General features: G+C 34.1%; 1 protein-coding gene across 3 annotated transcripts in view; it reads left to right on the top strand.

Moving 5' to 3' along the window:
* The window catches only part of Tbc1d8-9 (TBC1 domain family member 8/9), a 104,194-nt gene extending 91,930 nt beyond the window's left edge, over positions 1-12,264 (top strand). For all 3 annotated transcript variants that reach the window (XM_081751439.1, XM_081751436.1, XM_081751438.1), the window contains 3 exons: positions 485-670; positions 5,896-6,023; positions 11,080-12,264. In XM_081751439.1, the coding sequence (XP_081607565.1) occupies positions 485-670; positions 5,896-6,023; positions 11,080-11,406 (641 nt within the window). In that variant the 3' untranslated portion in view covers positions 11,407-12,264. The remainder of the gene's footprint in view (positions 1-484; positions 671-5,895; positions 6,024-11,079) is intronic.
* The last annotated feature ends 2,130 nt before the right edge of the window (positions 12,265-14,394 follow it).

The raw sequence follows: 14,394 nt of genomic DNA, 5'->3' as shown, positions 1-14,394 counted from the left end.
TGGCTGAGAAATTTTAATCTATCCACTGTATAACCCGTACCTGACACTGTCAGACTGTAATTTTTTCGGTTTGTGCAGAACTCCTTGACTAGTGTTAACTTAGTTTCGAGAGAGTCTTGTGAAAACCACGTGTCAAATTTTTTGACCAAAAACTACAGAAGCTGTCTAACGATGAGATTATGGTGTTATAAAAATGGCAGAAGGTCATCGAAGAAAATAGCATTCCTGGTTTCACAGTGTTATTTTCAAATCATAAGAAATGTATTCTCAATTTTGACCTTCAAAAGCTCAATACTTTATATGCAACGTGATATATTCGGGAACAAAGATAAGCTCTTTATTAATATTGTATAGAATGATATAATGAATTATAAAAGTGTAATACATTGAAATGGTAAGTATATCAAGGAGAAAGAAGATAAGGTGAGAAACTTTGTAATTAGGCAATAAAATAGATGTGAATGCAAATTATCCTTTATTTCAGATGGGAGTGAAACTCAGAGTACAGCTAGCCTACGATTGCTTGTTGATTGTCAAGACAGTAGATTGGATTTGAAGACAATGCCGAAAATGTCTCAACCGCATTTTATTGCATTGTGGAAAACATTGTACGATATGTTTCAGACTCATCCAGATGATCAACAGATGTATCATTCCACAACCAAAGTTGGTAAGTAGTTTTTTTTTTTTTTTTTTTTTTTTTCAGTATTGCATTTCTTTTGAAATATCTTTCTTTCTTTAATGATAGTTGGCTTCTATTATTTCAGTCGATTCAAGCGAACATATAATCTGTACATGTTAAACCCATATATACCTTGTGCTCCGAGTAATGTTAGAAATTTTGTGTTTGGAAGGCCTGTTTCAAATCTAGACATATTTAAATTGTTTTATTATATATTAGATAGTCCAAGAGATTTGGAATTGGTAATGGTGGAATGAAATTTGTTGTAATTGTAAAATGCAAGTTTTAGAAGCTTTCACTTAAGGAATTTGGTATTACTTTCCTTAGAAAGAAACTCCATGAACCTGACACTAAAAATAAAACTGACCTTATTTAATAATACGAGGCGCTTTCAAAAAGTAGGTTTCCGTAGGGCAGGAGAAACACAAGAAGACACAATGACCTTGAAACATTTATTGCTATAAATACAACGTAGGTGACACCACTTTTCAACGTATTCACAACCGGAATTCAAACACTTGGCATACAATGTGATGAACTTTTGTATTCCGATGTAAAAGTCCGTTGCGTGGGAGTGGAACCAGCCGTCTGCAATTATTCGTCACTTCACGTATAAAAATGTTTAATGGACAGGAATTTCTTTTAGATTTAAGAAGACATGAAAAGTGTTTAAAACAAGATCCGAGTTATATCGCGAATGACAACCGATTTCCTGCAGTCGCCCGACTGGAACATGTTCGATTGCCTACCATGGGTTGGTTCCAGATCAGGAGATTAGCGTGAATGCGGCATTATTTCAAAACTACATCTAACAGCTTCCACGATTGCTGATTGGGATGCGTGAGCGCGTGCATTGTCTCCAAGGGGACGGATTCCTTTGGTAAACATACAGCGATGTTTTTGCGTATCAGCATCTCGTAACTTCGTCAGAAGTTAGCAGTAATATGTGCCAATGATAGTACCACCCTTCTGAAGGTAGTCTGTAAGGATGATTCTATGATAGTCCCAGAAAACGGAAAGTATGACTTCACTGACAAACTTTTGTATCTTTGCCGTTTTAGAGAAAGATGAGTTGTTCGACTCCTTGTTCATCTCTTTTGTCTCTCGATCGTATAGGTCCATAGCTATCAGATGGTGAAATAATAATAATAAAATCATTTTGCTCTAAATATTCAACAAGCGACACTATATGTCACATCATGTTTGTTTCTGAAGAGGGATTAGCAAATGCGGAACCCAACGTGCTGACACATTAGACATTGTAATTTTTCATGAATTATTGCCTCATCCTACCATAACTGAGTCCACTTTGCTCAGTGATGTTAAGCTGGTTATACATTATCAAATATTCCATCATAAATTGTAACAGATGTTTCATCAAAGTGGAATTTGAACGTGTACGATCCAAGTTGTATTCAATTTTTTGGTTGCTTATAACATTTCTTACAACTGTTCTAAAATAAAACTTCTATTTCTGTTCGATATTGCATCAACGAAAACAAACGAAGATCACTGTGCGGTGGCGGTAAAATTGAGTATGACGTGGACAAGGGAAGAGGTTGAAATTCTTATTGGTGCATACAAGCGATATCCTCTTTTATGTAACTATAGAACTAAAGGATATTAAGGTTAAGTACAGCAGATGGTCTTCCAAAACGATAAAACTTACGGCAAAATTACCAGAATTGGACGAAATTTAAGCTTCAGACTAACAAATAGAATATAGATCCATACAAACTGAGCAAGAAAGCAAGCATGAAAATAACTAACACTTACGAATAACAATTATTAATAAAGGAAGGAAATGGAACAATGAATTGTGATAAATTATATTAACATAACCACAACTAATTAGGAATATAACGTTGAAAACAGAGGGAAGCCATTAGCGGAACTTCAATCAGTCATTCCATTCATTTCTATAACTTTTTTCTTATTCATAGTAGTTACAGTACCATGTGCAACTATAAAACTGCAAGAAACATGAACAAATCAGCAAGGCGAGTCATGTTTATATTTGAGAATTTGTGGTGCATGCAAAGGTTTTAGCCAACTTATTTAACCAAATTACCATCAAAGAAAATTTGATACAAAATTTGATGGTAAACTATGATGATGTATAATGAGCTTTATGGATGGTTATTCGTCGGTCTTCCCGGATCAGCTTTCCTCATTGTGGCGTCGTCGTCCATGATGAATGGACTTCCAGGTCTTGGCTTATTTGTAAGGGAAGTGTTTGGATATTTCTCTTCTACCTCACGACAGTGTCATAGGATGGGCAATTACCACCATATACAAACTTCATTTCATTGTAATTTTGCCGTACGCTATAACTTTCAAATTCGAAAACTTAATCATACTGAAATACTATCTTCTCCATCTTGCTCCTTACCGATAACCAGCGACACCTGTAAGGAAGTAATGATATACATGAATGATTTTCATTAAATCATAAGGTTTAATATATGCACAAGCCAAATTACATCAAAATCGCGTATCTTCGGGGGAATAATTAAAATTTTCCCATACTCTTTCGTGTTTGCTAGGAGAATATTAATGTACTGCTACTAAGTAACTGTCACATGTGAGGAACATCTCTAAAAATATACAGCGTAAATATCAGGAAACCCCCGGTTTCTTTTTTCTTTTTTTTTTCTAACATCACATAATAAAAGCAACCTGAAATTTCCGTAGTTTACCATTTAAAAAAGGGATATCATGTAAATTGTATGCCATTTAAAAAAAAGTCCAGGTACAAGTGACGTAAAGAAAAGAAATGGATTTAAATAAAATAATCAACAAAAATGATTTTTGAAAAAATCGTGATTTTCCAACCCTGCCGATGTCAGCGAGGAAAAGGTTGACCCGATCGCTCATTGTCCTGTACATTTTCTTGTACATTTTCAAACTTCTTCCATCATCACTGCACACTTCGCACTGCTAAACATTTTTCTGCATACACTGGCTGCATTTCCCTGTGGATATGAGTGTCTGTGTGTCCCTTGCACCATAGAAAACGAATAACATTTCATTGCTCATATGGTGTGAACTTTTTGAAGATACCGGCCATCTTCGGCAGCTGTAACAGCGGTGCATGAAATCGGAAATTAGACTGCTGCCGTTCCAAGAAAAGCCTACCGCAACCCTTTTATATCTCGATTTTGTTTTAAAATGAATTACACGCTCGATAAAAAGTAAGCGCAAAGACTTTTCGATTTTTCCTCGTAAATAACGATATTAGTATTCAATAGTATCTCAATAACGAATAATAGGTGAGTATCACCCATTATCTGGATAAAAAAAAATATCCGACTATACCTAAGATAATGTAATCTTATTCTGTGTTGTAAGGAAAAACGAAATCTTCAGTTTAACTTCCCGCAGTTATGCTCGTTACGTTAGTGAAGGTACAGTAAACTAACGATTTAACCCAATAATTGGGACAAAAGGGTGTCCGTAGAATCGGAAACCTATTAAATCGCGAATCGTAGTACGAATAACATTTAAATTACATTTACAATATGATATTACATGCACCTATGCCGTATATTGTAAATGTAAAATATTTAATGTGCATATATGCTAGTAACAAAATATTTCTTAAAAGTGCGTTTAAAAGGATGAAAAAAAGTCTCAAGCTTTAGTTGCTTTTCCGTTGAATGTTGTTTCGTAATAATCAAATATTACTGTTTGCCTCAACTTATGTCCGATAAACCCGAAGTCTGTTGATTCGCGGTCCGCTAAATCCTGGATATGATTATTGGAAGTGAATGATAGGTAGTGGAAAGAATCTTGAGTAAATCTACGGATATGATATTGACCAGCATAAGGTTGCATGTTTTCCTTTTATTTAAGAGATATAAGCTTTGTACCACAACTTGTAAATATTTGTTTGCGTGTTTATTGAAGTTCAGTGTCCCTTTCCAGCAGTAGGTGGTACGAAACGTAGAGCTACGGTGGATCTTCCCTAGTAAGATAGTGCAATCGGCCCTTGATCCAAATTGGATCATTATTGGCCTAAAATGTTACTTTTGACCTAAAACCACTCTCCAAAAAAAATTTCGACTCCCTACTCCCACCCCTTACCGAATTATCGTATTATGCATGCTCAAAATTTAATATTTTTTAATTCTGGTGGGGATGGTCCAAATAATTTGGAAGTTTTACAGATTTTATAGATACTCTGAAGGTATAAATGTGATTTTTTAAAAGAAAATCTATGCATATATTTTTCTTTTTTTGCGTGTTGAAAATTTCAAAAAATCGTAAAAAAGAAAAAAAAATGAGGGGGGGGGGAAGGGAACGTCGCTGATATTTTGTTCAAAATGTTTTAGTATCCTTAGGCACAACATATATTTTTTCAGGCTCTGAAAGTCATGGCAACATTGAAAAAAAAATCAGTTTTCTTGACCATTTTAGGACTTTCAAGGTCAAAACTTCGAATTTCTTTGCCAGATTTCACGATTTTCCTTTCTCTTTTGTTACTAATATATTTAAAACAAGCTCTAAAGTTTAAAATATGTCAATCAACGAAGACAGCGACAAAGATTGAATGAATTATCGCAAATTATATGGTGTTTGGTGTTTGATTTGTTTTCATTATCAGAGACTATTTATGTGTACCTTATTGCTTTGTAAGTTAAAATAAATGAATATGAATAGTAAATAAGTTAACCCAATATGTAGAATGAAAACACATTGATATAGTTATAATCCAAATATCGTTTTCTCTTAAATTAAAAGTTTGTGTTTGTTTTTGTTTTCCAACTCTTAAACTTTATATTTGTGCATTAAAGCTTTACTTCCATGATTCTTGTAGTTATAAGATTGAATAGCACCCCAAATTGCGAATTAAAAAAAACGTAGCTGCAATCGTGTATAAAATAGATTTCAAACTGATCTTTTATAAAAGAAGCATTATAATAAATAATAGGTAAACTTGGGGGGAAAAATTACAAAACGAGGTTCAGTACCCACCTACAAGGAGCGTTTGAAATTGAAAAGTAAATGTAGTAAATTTTTTTCAATATTCATGTTCATTATTTTAACTCACTTTGGTAGGTTATTCTTGAAAAGGGTGATACAATCATTTATTTGATATATATGTATATATACAAAGGAATGCCATGTGTAGTCTTTAATGAAGTTCATTGTATTGATTAAAATCGAATTAAGTAAAAATTACCTGTTAATTTGTTTATTCTTCTTACAAGGTACGTTGCTCCTTCAACTTGGTGATGTTGGGAAGAAATTTTACACTGATCGGGAAGAGTCGCTTGATAGCTTAATGGCTGCTGTTGATCTTTCAGCTTCAGGTGATAATACACCTGTGACTCCTCAGGTAAATTAAAAACAATCAATACTGCTGCGGTATTTTGCATTAATGTTCTCCATAATAGTTAAAAAATAGGGATAAAATGTGTTGAATTTACAAACACCAGTGTTTAACTGCATTCGAGGGTGATAAATTAATGTTACCATTAATATTTTAACATCGTAGAGTTAAAATATTAATAATGCATTGTATTGTTTGCTTACTTTAAGCACAACAGTTTAACTCCTTAACGCCCAAGGGAAATGTAGTTGAGATATTTTAACGGAACTTTGTATATATACTAATAACACTATAATTTGAACATACGCATTTATTCATGGTAATATCTTTTACCCTTCCGGAGATACAGATGTGTACCTTAAAAGGGACACTGGGCTTTTAAGGTGACATTTTTTTAACATTACATACTTTCAAAAGACCTTCTACTTTGTGTGAAATTCTTCGAAAGTCTCTTTCCTGGCATAGGTATACATCACATTTTTTGCATTCCTAGACAGTTCTCATATGTCACAGGACGCACCTGCATCGATTTGCAAATTTGGCGGCAAAGTGTCCAAATGAGCTAAAGCGCACAAACTGTGAGATATTTACTGTCAATCTGCTCCGCCCACCTCCATATGTTGCTTGGCGTTTTCTTGTTTATTTTTACATGAAGATCCTCATCCAGAGACCAATATTGCCTTTTCCTCTCCAATCTGTGATATCCCGATAAGAGTAAAATAAAAATGAAATTCTGAATAAAAATGAAATGTTCAAGTCTTAGTAACAGTGAACTCATGATTGTTTTTCTGCCGATCGTATAGATTTGTCTGCTGGACAATATGTTCAAATACTTCATTGGTCATAAACACAAAATATTTCATAGGGCAAAAGATTTTCAGGTTCTTCCTTCATTTTCTGAAACCTTTCTTCAGCTCCATTTGTACATTTACATTCCCAATTACTCGCATATACAGTATCTCCTTTCTTCCACTTCGGGAGAGGTTCACTTTGCGAAGTTTTATTCTTAGGTTTTGGAACGTCGCCTGTGTTCTTTGGATCATTCATCGTCACCTCCTTCTTCATCTGTGAGCACATCAGCCTTAGGTAGGAGGAAAGTCACATCAATTGTATCACACTCATTATCCACAGACAAGGTTTCTAATTCATCTAAAACTTCTTGCAATGATAGGAAGCGACGCTGGTGACAAACTCGACTTGTGCTAGCCAAGTGCGCCGATTTCTCTGTAACTTTGGTGGTGGTGGTGGTGGTGGGGAGGCATTCATAATAAAATACGTATAACAATAATAAGTACTTTTAAAAAAAATACTTATTCATAAAAATACATGGGAGCCCACATGAGCTTTGGGGGTCCCGGGCCGCCAGGATCGACGCCATCTCCATCATAAAACATCACCGAATGCGATGTCAGAACTGCTGTTAGTGCTAGTAATAGTGTACACAATATGCTCTCACATATTTACGACCAAGAGGAAAATCTCAAACTGATATCGTTAGTGACCAGTGTACCTTTCGAGGAACACCCTTATTTCTCGCAATCCCACTGGCATACAACACAAGTGAATACTGTAGTAACACAACTAACACCACTAAAGATATCTTACAAACATATCTTGATTATTAACGACAATTGTTCTTATCTTTTTACGAAATTATTGTAAATTTTTTTAAAACAAGATGGTGAAATTGAAAAAGATTGACTGTTAAGGAGAAAGTGCCGTCTACATCTTTTTCATTCCAAAGTTTAAAACACAAGTATGAATTTCAGTTTAACAATAAGACCACAGTAATCTCATTTACAAAATTTTGCAAGGCAGCGACATATATGGAGGACCAAAATATAACTGTACCTTTAAAGGTACAGTGGACGTTAACGAGTTAATTAAAAATTAAATTTGACAATGTAGGAAGCACTCTATTAATGTATGTAGTTTAAGAGATATTGATGAAGATTCAATTAATTTCGTCACTTCCGGGTCAATGAAGCTGTACGATTTGAGTCATGTGGTTTCTGCGTACGAAAAGCAAAGCAAATGTGTATATATATGTTTCACATTTATTTTTATGCAGATGTGTTTTCTTATCATTAACTTTATCCATCTCTTTTTACAACGCGTTTTCTTTTGAAAAAAGAAAAATCTTTTCCGTATTAACTAGCTTTGGAATCCATGTAAAAAAAATGATTAAACTACCCGCTGAGAAAAACAATTTTAATATACAAAACTAATTATATTCAGGGTGGCCAAAAAGTAGGTATACAACCGTGAAATTGATTAAGTGTGACAATTTATTAAGATAATGAGGTTATTTACTTCGGTCTATTCCGACTTTAGCGTATAAGTGAAAAGAAATTAACAACAAATAATAAACCAGCCTAAGTTAAACCTGTCTGGATAACAGTAAGTAAATTATATAAAATGCCGTAAGTCAATCAGTATGAGACTGTATACCTACTTTTGGGCCACGTGTATAGTGGTTTCGGTAACTATGCACTTTCATTTCATCAGACAAGCCAAAGTGTATAGTGGGCAAAACGGTTACAGATTATTAGTTTCAAAATAAAAAGTGATGTTTTTCTCAGCGAGTAGTTTAATCAAATTTAAGAAGAACCAGTTTCATTACAGTGTCTGTTAAACGGCACAGAACTTTTTAACAATTGTGTCTTTTTTATGTTGGACGTTTGTTAGGAACTACTGGAAACAAAAAAGTGTCGGAAGTTTTAGTTGATTCATTAGTTCGTGTCGTTTGGAACTAATGGATACATTTCTTGTTGAAGAGTTAAGCTAATCAGACAATGAATCATTGTATTCCCCGGCATTGCTCACAATCTGTTCTCAATGTTCAACTAGTAGTTGAATGTCATGACGGAAAAAAAAAAAAAAAAAACTTGGCTTGTTGTCACTGAAATTCTGCAACTGCACATTGTTTTCGAAGGATGTGCCACGGAGTGCATGGACCGGAAAAGATGATAATTTGTAGGATCAGGATTTCTTTCAGATTTTTTTTTTTTTTCTGAGAGGTATTTTCGAAATGATAAGAATTACAAATTTGCATATTGATAATGTCTATAGGGCTTGAGTTCTCCCTCTCCCGAAAGAAAAGAACACTTTCTTTTTTCCCATTCGGTTCGTAATACATAGTGTTATAATAAAACCAGGTTTATCGCTATTTTCAATATAGCGTCCGTCTCCGAAACAAAATCCTTAATAAACCACTGGTGTTACTGTTTTAAAATAATTGAAGTTAAGAGGAAAGTTTTACTCTACAGATACTCCATAAAATAATACAAAGTAAAAAGAAATATTACTCGTTTGTTTCTCTTTATTTTTAAAGAAGAATGAAGAATATGCGCACGTATTCAAGTGATTACTAAATAAAGTAAATTTGTAAGTAATAAATAATAATTCTTACTATAATGCAAACACACATGATGTAAGCCAATACCATGATTTTAAGACTACTAGTTTTTTTTTTTTTAATTAACTCGAATTTCGCTAAAAGTCTAAATGAAAAGCAGACATAAAAAAGTTAGTTTGAGTAGGCATAATATATAAAGTTTCAAAGTGGCGCTTCCTTACAGTAATGCAATTAGAGTAATCTGTCACAAAACTGTTAGAGCCATTCCATGTGAAATCAAACAAGTTTTCAGGGAGAAAAGAAAAACGTCGTCGTCTCAGAATTTATGAAACTTGGTGTAAATGTAGGCCCCTATGAGAGGTGATCATGCACCAAATTTTAGCTCTGTACCCCCTGTAGTTTCAGAGTACAGGGTGATAAAAAATGGATAAATTTGATGTTCTTTGTAGAATCTTGTTAGCTCCAATTGTTCATATCTCCCGTAAATAGTGAGCTAGAAAGAAAAATAATATACTATTTTGAAGAGAAAAGAAAAGGCTACGAGATATGCCAGGAATATTTAATTGAAAATCACATATCATTTTCCGTAAAATCCCGGAGAATTTTGGATCAGTGATGTCTCAGAAAGTGTCCATTTGATTTCCTTGAAATTGAGTACCAAGGTAGCCCCATATGTCTGGCATATGTGTGCCAAATGTCAACTTGGGCCAAGATTGGGCCTGGGATCTATAATGATTTTCGTGTGACCAAGTCGGGAGAGACACCGGGGGTGCCAATGTGGCAACTTGCGAATTTGTCAGTACTGGTGAAGTAAGATGTAACTGACCTAGCAGTAGTGTTTTTCTGGTGCAATCTGTAATTCAGTAATCCTCTGGGGGTCTTTCTGAACATTCCATTATTAATCTAATACATTGCATTGGCCTAAATGTGTGAACATTCTGGAAGGTTCTAGAATCTCTGGAAGTTTCTCGAATCGTCTGGAACATTCTGGAAGTTTCTCGAATCGTCTGGAACATTCTAGAAAGTTCTAGAACCGTCTGGAACATTCTGGAAGGTTCGTTAACTGTATAAAGGCAGAGGATATTGACATTGCATGCTAGTAATAGCTCCCGGCGTAAGCATACGGGACTTATAATTTCATTCGAGCGTATGTATGTGTGGGTGCGTGTATGTAGTACCTTATTTCTTGGTATGTGCTGGTAGAAAACAAGTACTTATAGGAAATTTAATTTATATATATATACAAAAAGATTTTTTGTTTTGTTTGTTTCATATTTGGGATTTTGTGAAGCAGTAAACTGTAACTCCAGGATTACTCTGTAGAAAGATATATTTTCGCGTTTCTTGAAAGTTGTTACGTTATTTTTGATAATCTCAGTAATTAACCAGCCATAGTCTTCGAAAGTTGAAAATAGAGGCTTTAGAAACAAAAGTGAGCCGTTCTATTTTTATTTTCTGTTGATCCAGTTCTAGTAAAATTATTATTATCCATTTCCATAGGTTCCAGTCGTATCATATCCTCTTATCTTCATGGCCTAGCATATGATCTTTTCGCAGTTGTTTATGATCTAATAGTAAATTTACTCGGCATATGTTTCTCATGTCAGCGATCTCTCACATATTAGACGAGCGTAATGTCTTAATTAATGCGTAGAGAGAAATATTTTTAAGTATGCATTAATTTTTGTTTTCTAATTTTTGCAGCAACCTGAGCACCAAGCGTTTTCTGACAAGAATGGAAATTCAGACACTGAGAAGAAGCTCGATAGTTCCGATAGTGATTCTGTAGGATCTAAGAGAAATTCCATATGTAGAAAACAGTCCGGAACAGACAGCAATATGGATTTACAGTGGTTCATTTCAGTAGAACAGTTCCTTGCTTCAGTTTTGACAGACCCTACATTAGTAGAATTCTTCGAAAAACGTGTGAACCTTTCAGATGCGATTGAAAAGTTTCGCAGTTCTCGGTTTACTCGAGTACAGACATTGTCAAATAATTCTACAATGGCTCAGTTTAATGAGAAACCTTAAACATATTGGCAATCCATAAATAGTTCCGCCTCTCCTCATTTTATTAGTATTACACAATTGGCCTCAGACATGGCTTGTATTATATGACTTGCAAGTAGGTCGTCTGTGCATTTTATGATGATTGTACTGTACAAATGTAACATATTGCCAGTAATGTTTAAAATACTATGTTTGTAAAGCAGATTTGTAACGTAAAACAAGAAATTATATTTTTGGTGTTCACAAAGTTGAACTGACACATGTAAATAGTTGTTTATACTTACCCTACTGGAACATACGCCACTTTTCTTATTGTATTTTTATTGCTTTTTAGCAAATCTTTGTCCGTATCTTCATAACAGAAATGATGAGAGCGTGGATAAGGGATATCGAAGTGTTATATTATGTTACCTTCTGTACGTAATACGGTTTGCTAATTTTTGTGATTGGGGATTATTTCAATTAACAATACTGTAATTTTCTGTATTGAATAGTTATCAACATATCATTAGGACATATTTTTAAATATTCGTTTTACTTAACATGACTTCACTTTTCAGAATATGAGACTTAATTGTAATATTTTTTATTGTATTTGTATTCTTGTCATTCATTATGGAATTTGATTGATGCAGACGTTATTTTGATGCATAATGAGCATTCCTTTTTATTTATGTAGCAGTCCGAAGATAATGCATTTCATGAATTTATTTAAATGTGTTCGCGTGATTATAAGTTTTAACATTTTTATTGATTTGGTATGTGAATGTTTATTAAGGGAAAGAGCTGTGTAATTTGTGATACAGACCGTTGTGCATATGTAGAAAAGGATTATGTATAATGCAAAATGGCTATTAAACGTGTAGCGTTGAAAGTGTATTATACTTATGCTTTTATTATCTTTCTTATTTCGATACGATATCCTGAACGTTAAAGAGGACAATAGAAAGAAATGAAGAAGTTTTGTTAAACACCTGCAGGGATATAGGTTTATTAGTAAATGCAGAAAAAACTAAATACATCTAAATTCGCTGTGACCGTAATACTACAAATTATGAATACATTAAAATATCCAATAATACTTTCGACAAAATGGATACTTTCAAACATTTAGAATCAACATTAACAGATCAAAATCGTATCCACGAAGAAATTAAAATCAACTGAAAGCAGGAAATTCGTATTATTATTCAAACCAAACTCTTTCGTTTTGGAATTTTGTAGAATTTGAAGCTTAAAATATATAGAACAATAATTATGGTGTTGTACTGTATGGTTGCGAAACATAGTCTCTTACTACTTTGAGAAGAAAACGCAGAATGTATTTGAGAATAAAATCGTGAGTCGAATATTCGGACCCAACAGAGACAGGAATGAGGAACACGAAATTTCATAACGAGGAATAGATTATTTTTTATATCATTTACATAACATTGTTACGATCATTAAATCTAAGAGGCTCCGGTGGGCAGGTCATGTAGCCAGAATGGAAGAAAGTACGGACGCTTTTAAAATTTTAACTAGAAACACAATCGGAAAAAAGACTATTAGGAAGACATAGGCGCTGATGAGAGGGCAATATTAAGATGATCTTGCGAATATATAATAGAAAGTAGAAACTGAATCCAGTTGGGTAAGGACAGCATTGAACCTTCGGCTGAAGAGCATAAAGTGAGTAAGTGAGTTAATCCTTTCGTTAAATGGAAAATTTGAGCATGTTGAACGAAAATGAGTAACAGGTTGAGAAGATAAGATCATTTCACTCGATGCGTGCTCTACACGTTATAGTAAAGCCTGTGACAAACATCTTGGCATTTCAGCTAAACGAATAAAATTCAAGCTCTGACGCGACGTTGCCAAGTCGTAAAGGGATGCGGCTATGACTTGGCTAAGCAGACGCACTACAGCGCGATCAGGTGGCAGGGAATAGACTGAAGTGAATGTGTACACAATAAACGTGGCAATACCGCAGGCCTCTCATTTGTTAGCAGCATTTAAGGTGGATCACTAGGTGTTCTCGGTCTACGCTAAACACTGCTTGAATAGTGCGGCATTGCCAGATTGTGTCGAGTATTTTCTCATGCCAGACAATAGAGTAATCATGGAATTCTGCTTAGATACTTATTGGTGAAATTATTTTTCGACCCTTACCGCAATTCCTCTTCTCGAACTGCAACGCTAGAATCCAGGAATTTTCTTATTGTGACTACTACAGTAAACGTACAAATTTGGCAACAACGCATTATGGCGTTCTGCGCAAGTTTCGTTTCAAAATCTATTTCCTTAAATGTAAATTAATATTTAAACAAAATATGAAACATAACACGAAAAACGGTGAAAAAATATAGGGTAATGCCAGTAAATATTGAACACCTTGGTCATTTCGTTAAGAAATAAGAAAACCAAAAACGTTGCGTACTATCTGAAATTTGTGAACACTCCCTTCCAAACCTGGCCTTATAAAAATCAATAGGTCGATACGTTTCGATATTAGCGAACACGGGAAAGTTTCCTAGTCTTTGGTTTTGGTGGGAGATTGGAGAAATCGGTATATTTTTTGTAAGGTGCAGCACCGCAGTAATAATCTTTTTTCCTATATGTGATGATGTCATTATAAGGTATCCTTTTAATAATACGATGTGTTAATATCAATATATGTATATTTATTTCTTATAATGTTACTTTTCAGCTATTATCTTATTTGAAGGGAAAAGAAAATAATGTTCGATATTCGAGACCCATTTCGTAATATCGAAATGCCGTTCGATAAAAGAGGTTCCTTTAAGGAAAAGTGTTCTTTTGTATCGAACATTATCGTAATTGGAAGGGCTATTGGTGATTTAAATATTAAATTAACTAAGTTGTTGATTTCTTTTGCACTGAATATCGAGTTTTACACTGAATTGTAAGCCATCCACCTTGTATCTGATAGTTCATGGGTTTAAATCGTTATAAAAATATTTAGATTTACCATTTTTAGTAATGTTTTGTCAAAGAGAGCCTGTCTAA

This window comes from Thermobia domestica, chromosome 3 (genome assembly GCF_964235325.1).
Source record: "Thermobia domestica chromosome 3, izTheDome1.hap1.1, whole genome shotgun sequence".
Taxonomy (NCBI): domain Eukaryota; kingdom Metazoa; phylum Arthropoda; class Insecta; order Zygentoma; family Lepismatidae; genus Thermobia; species Thermobia domestica.
Note: the sequence above shows the minus strand (reverse complement) of the source record. Positions and strands in the feature narration are given on the sequence as shown.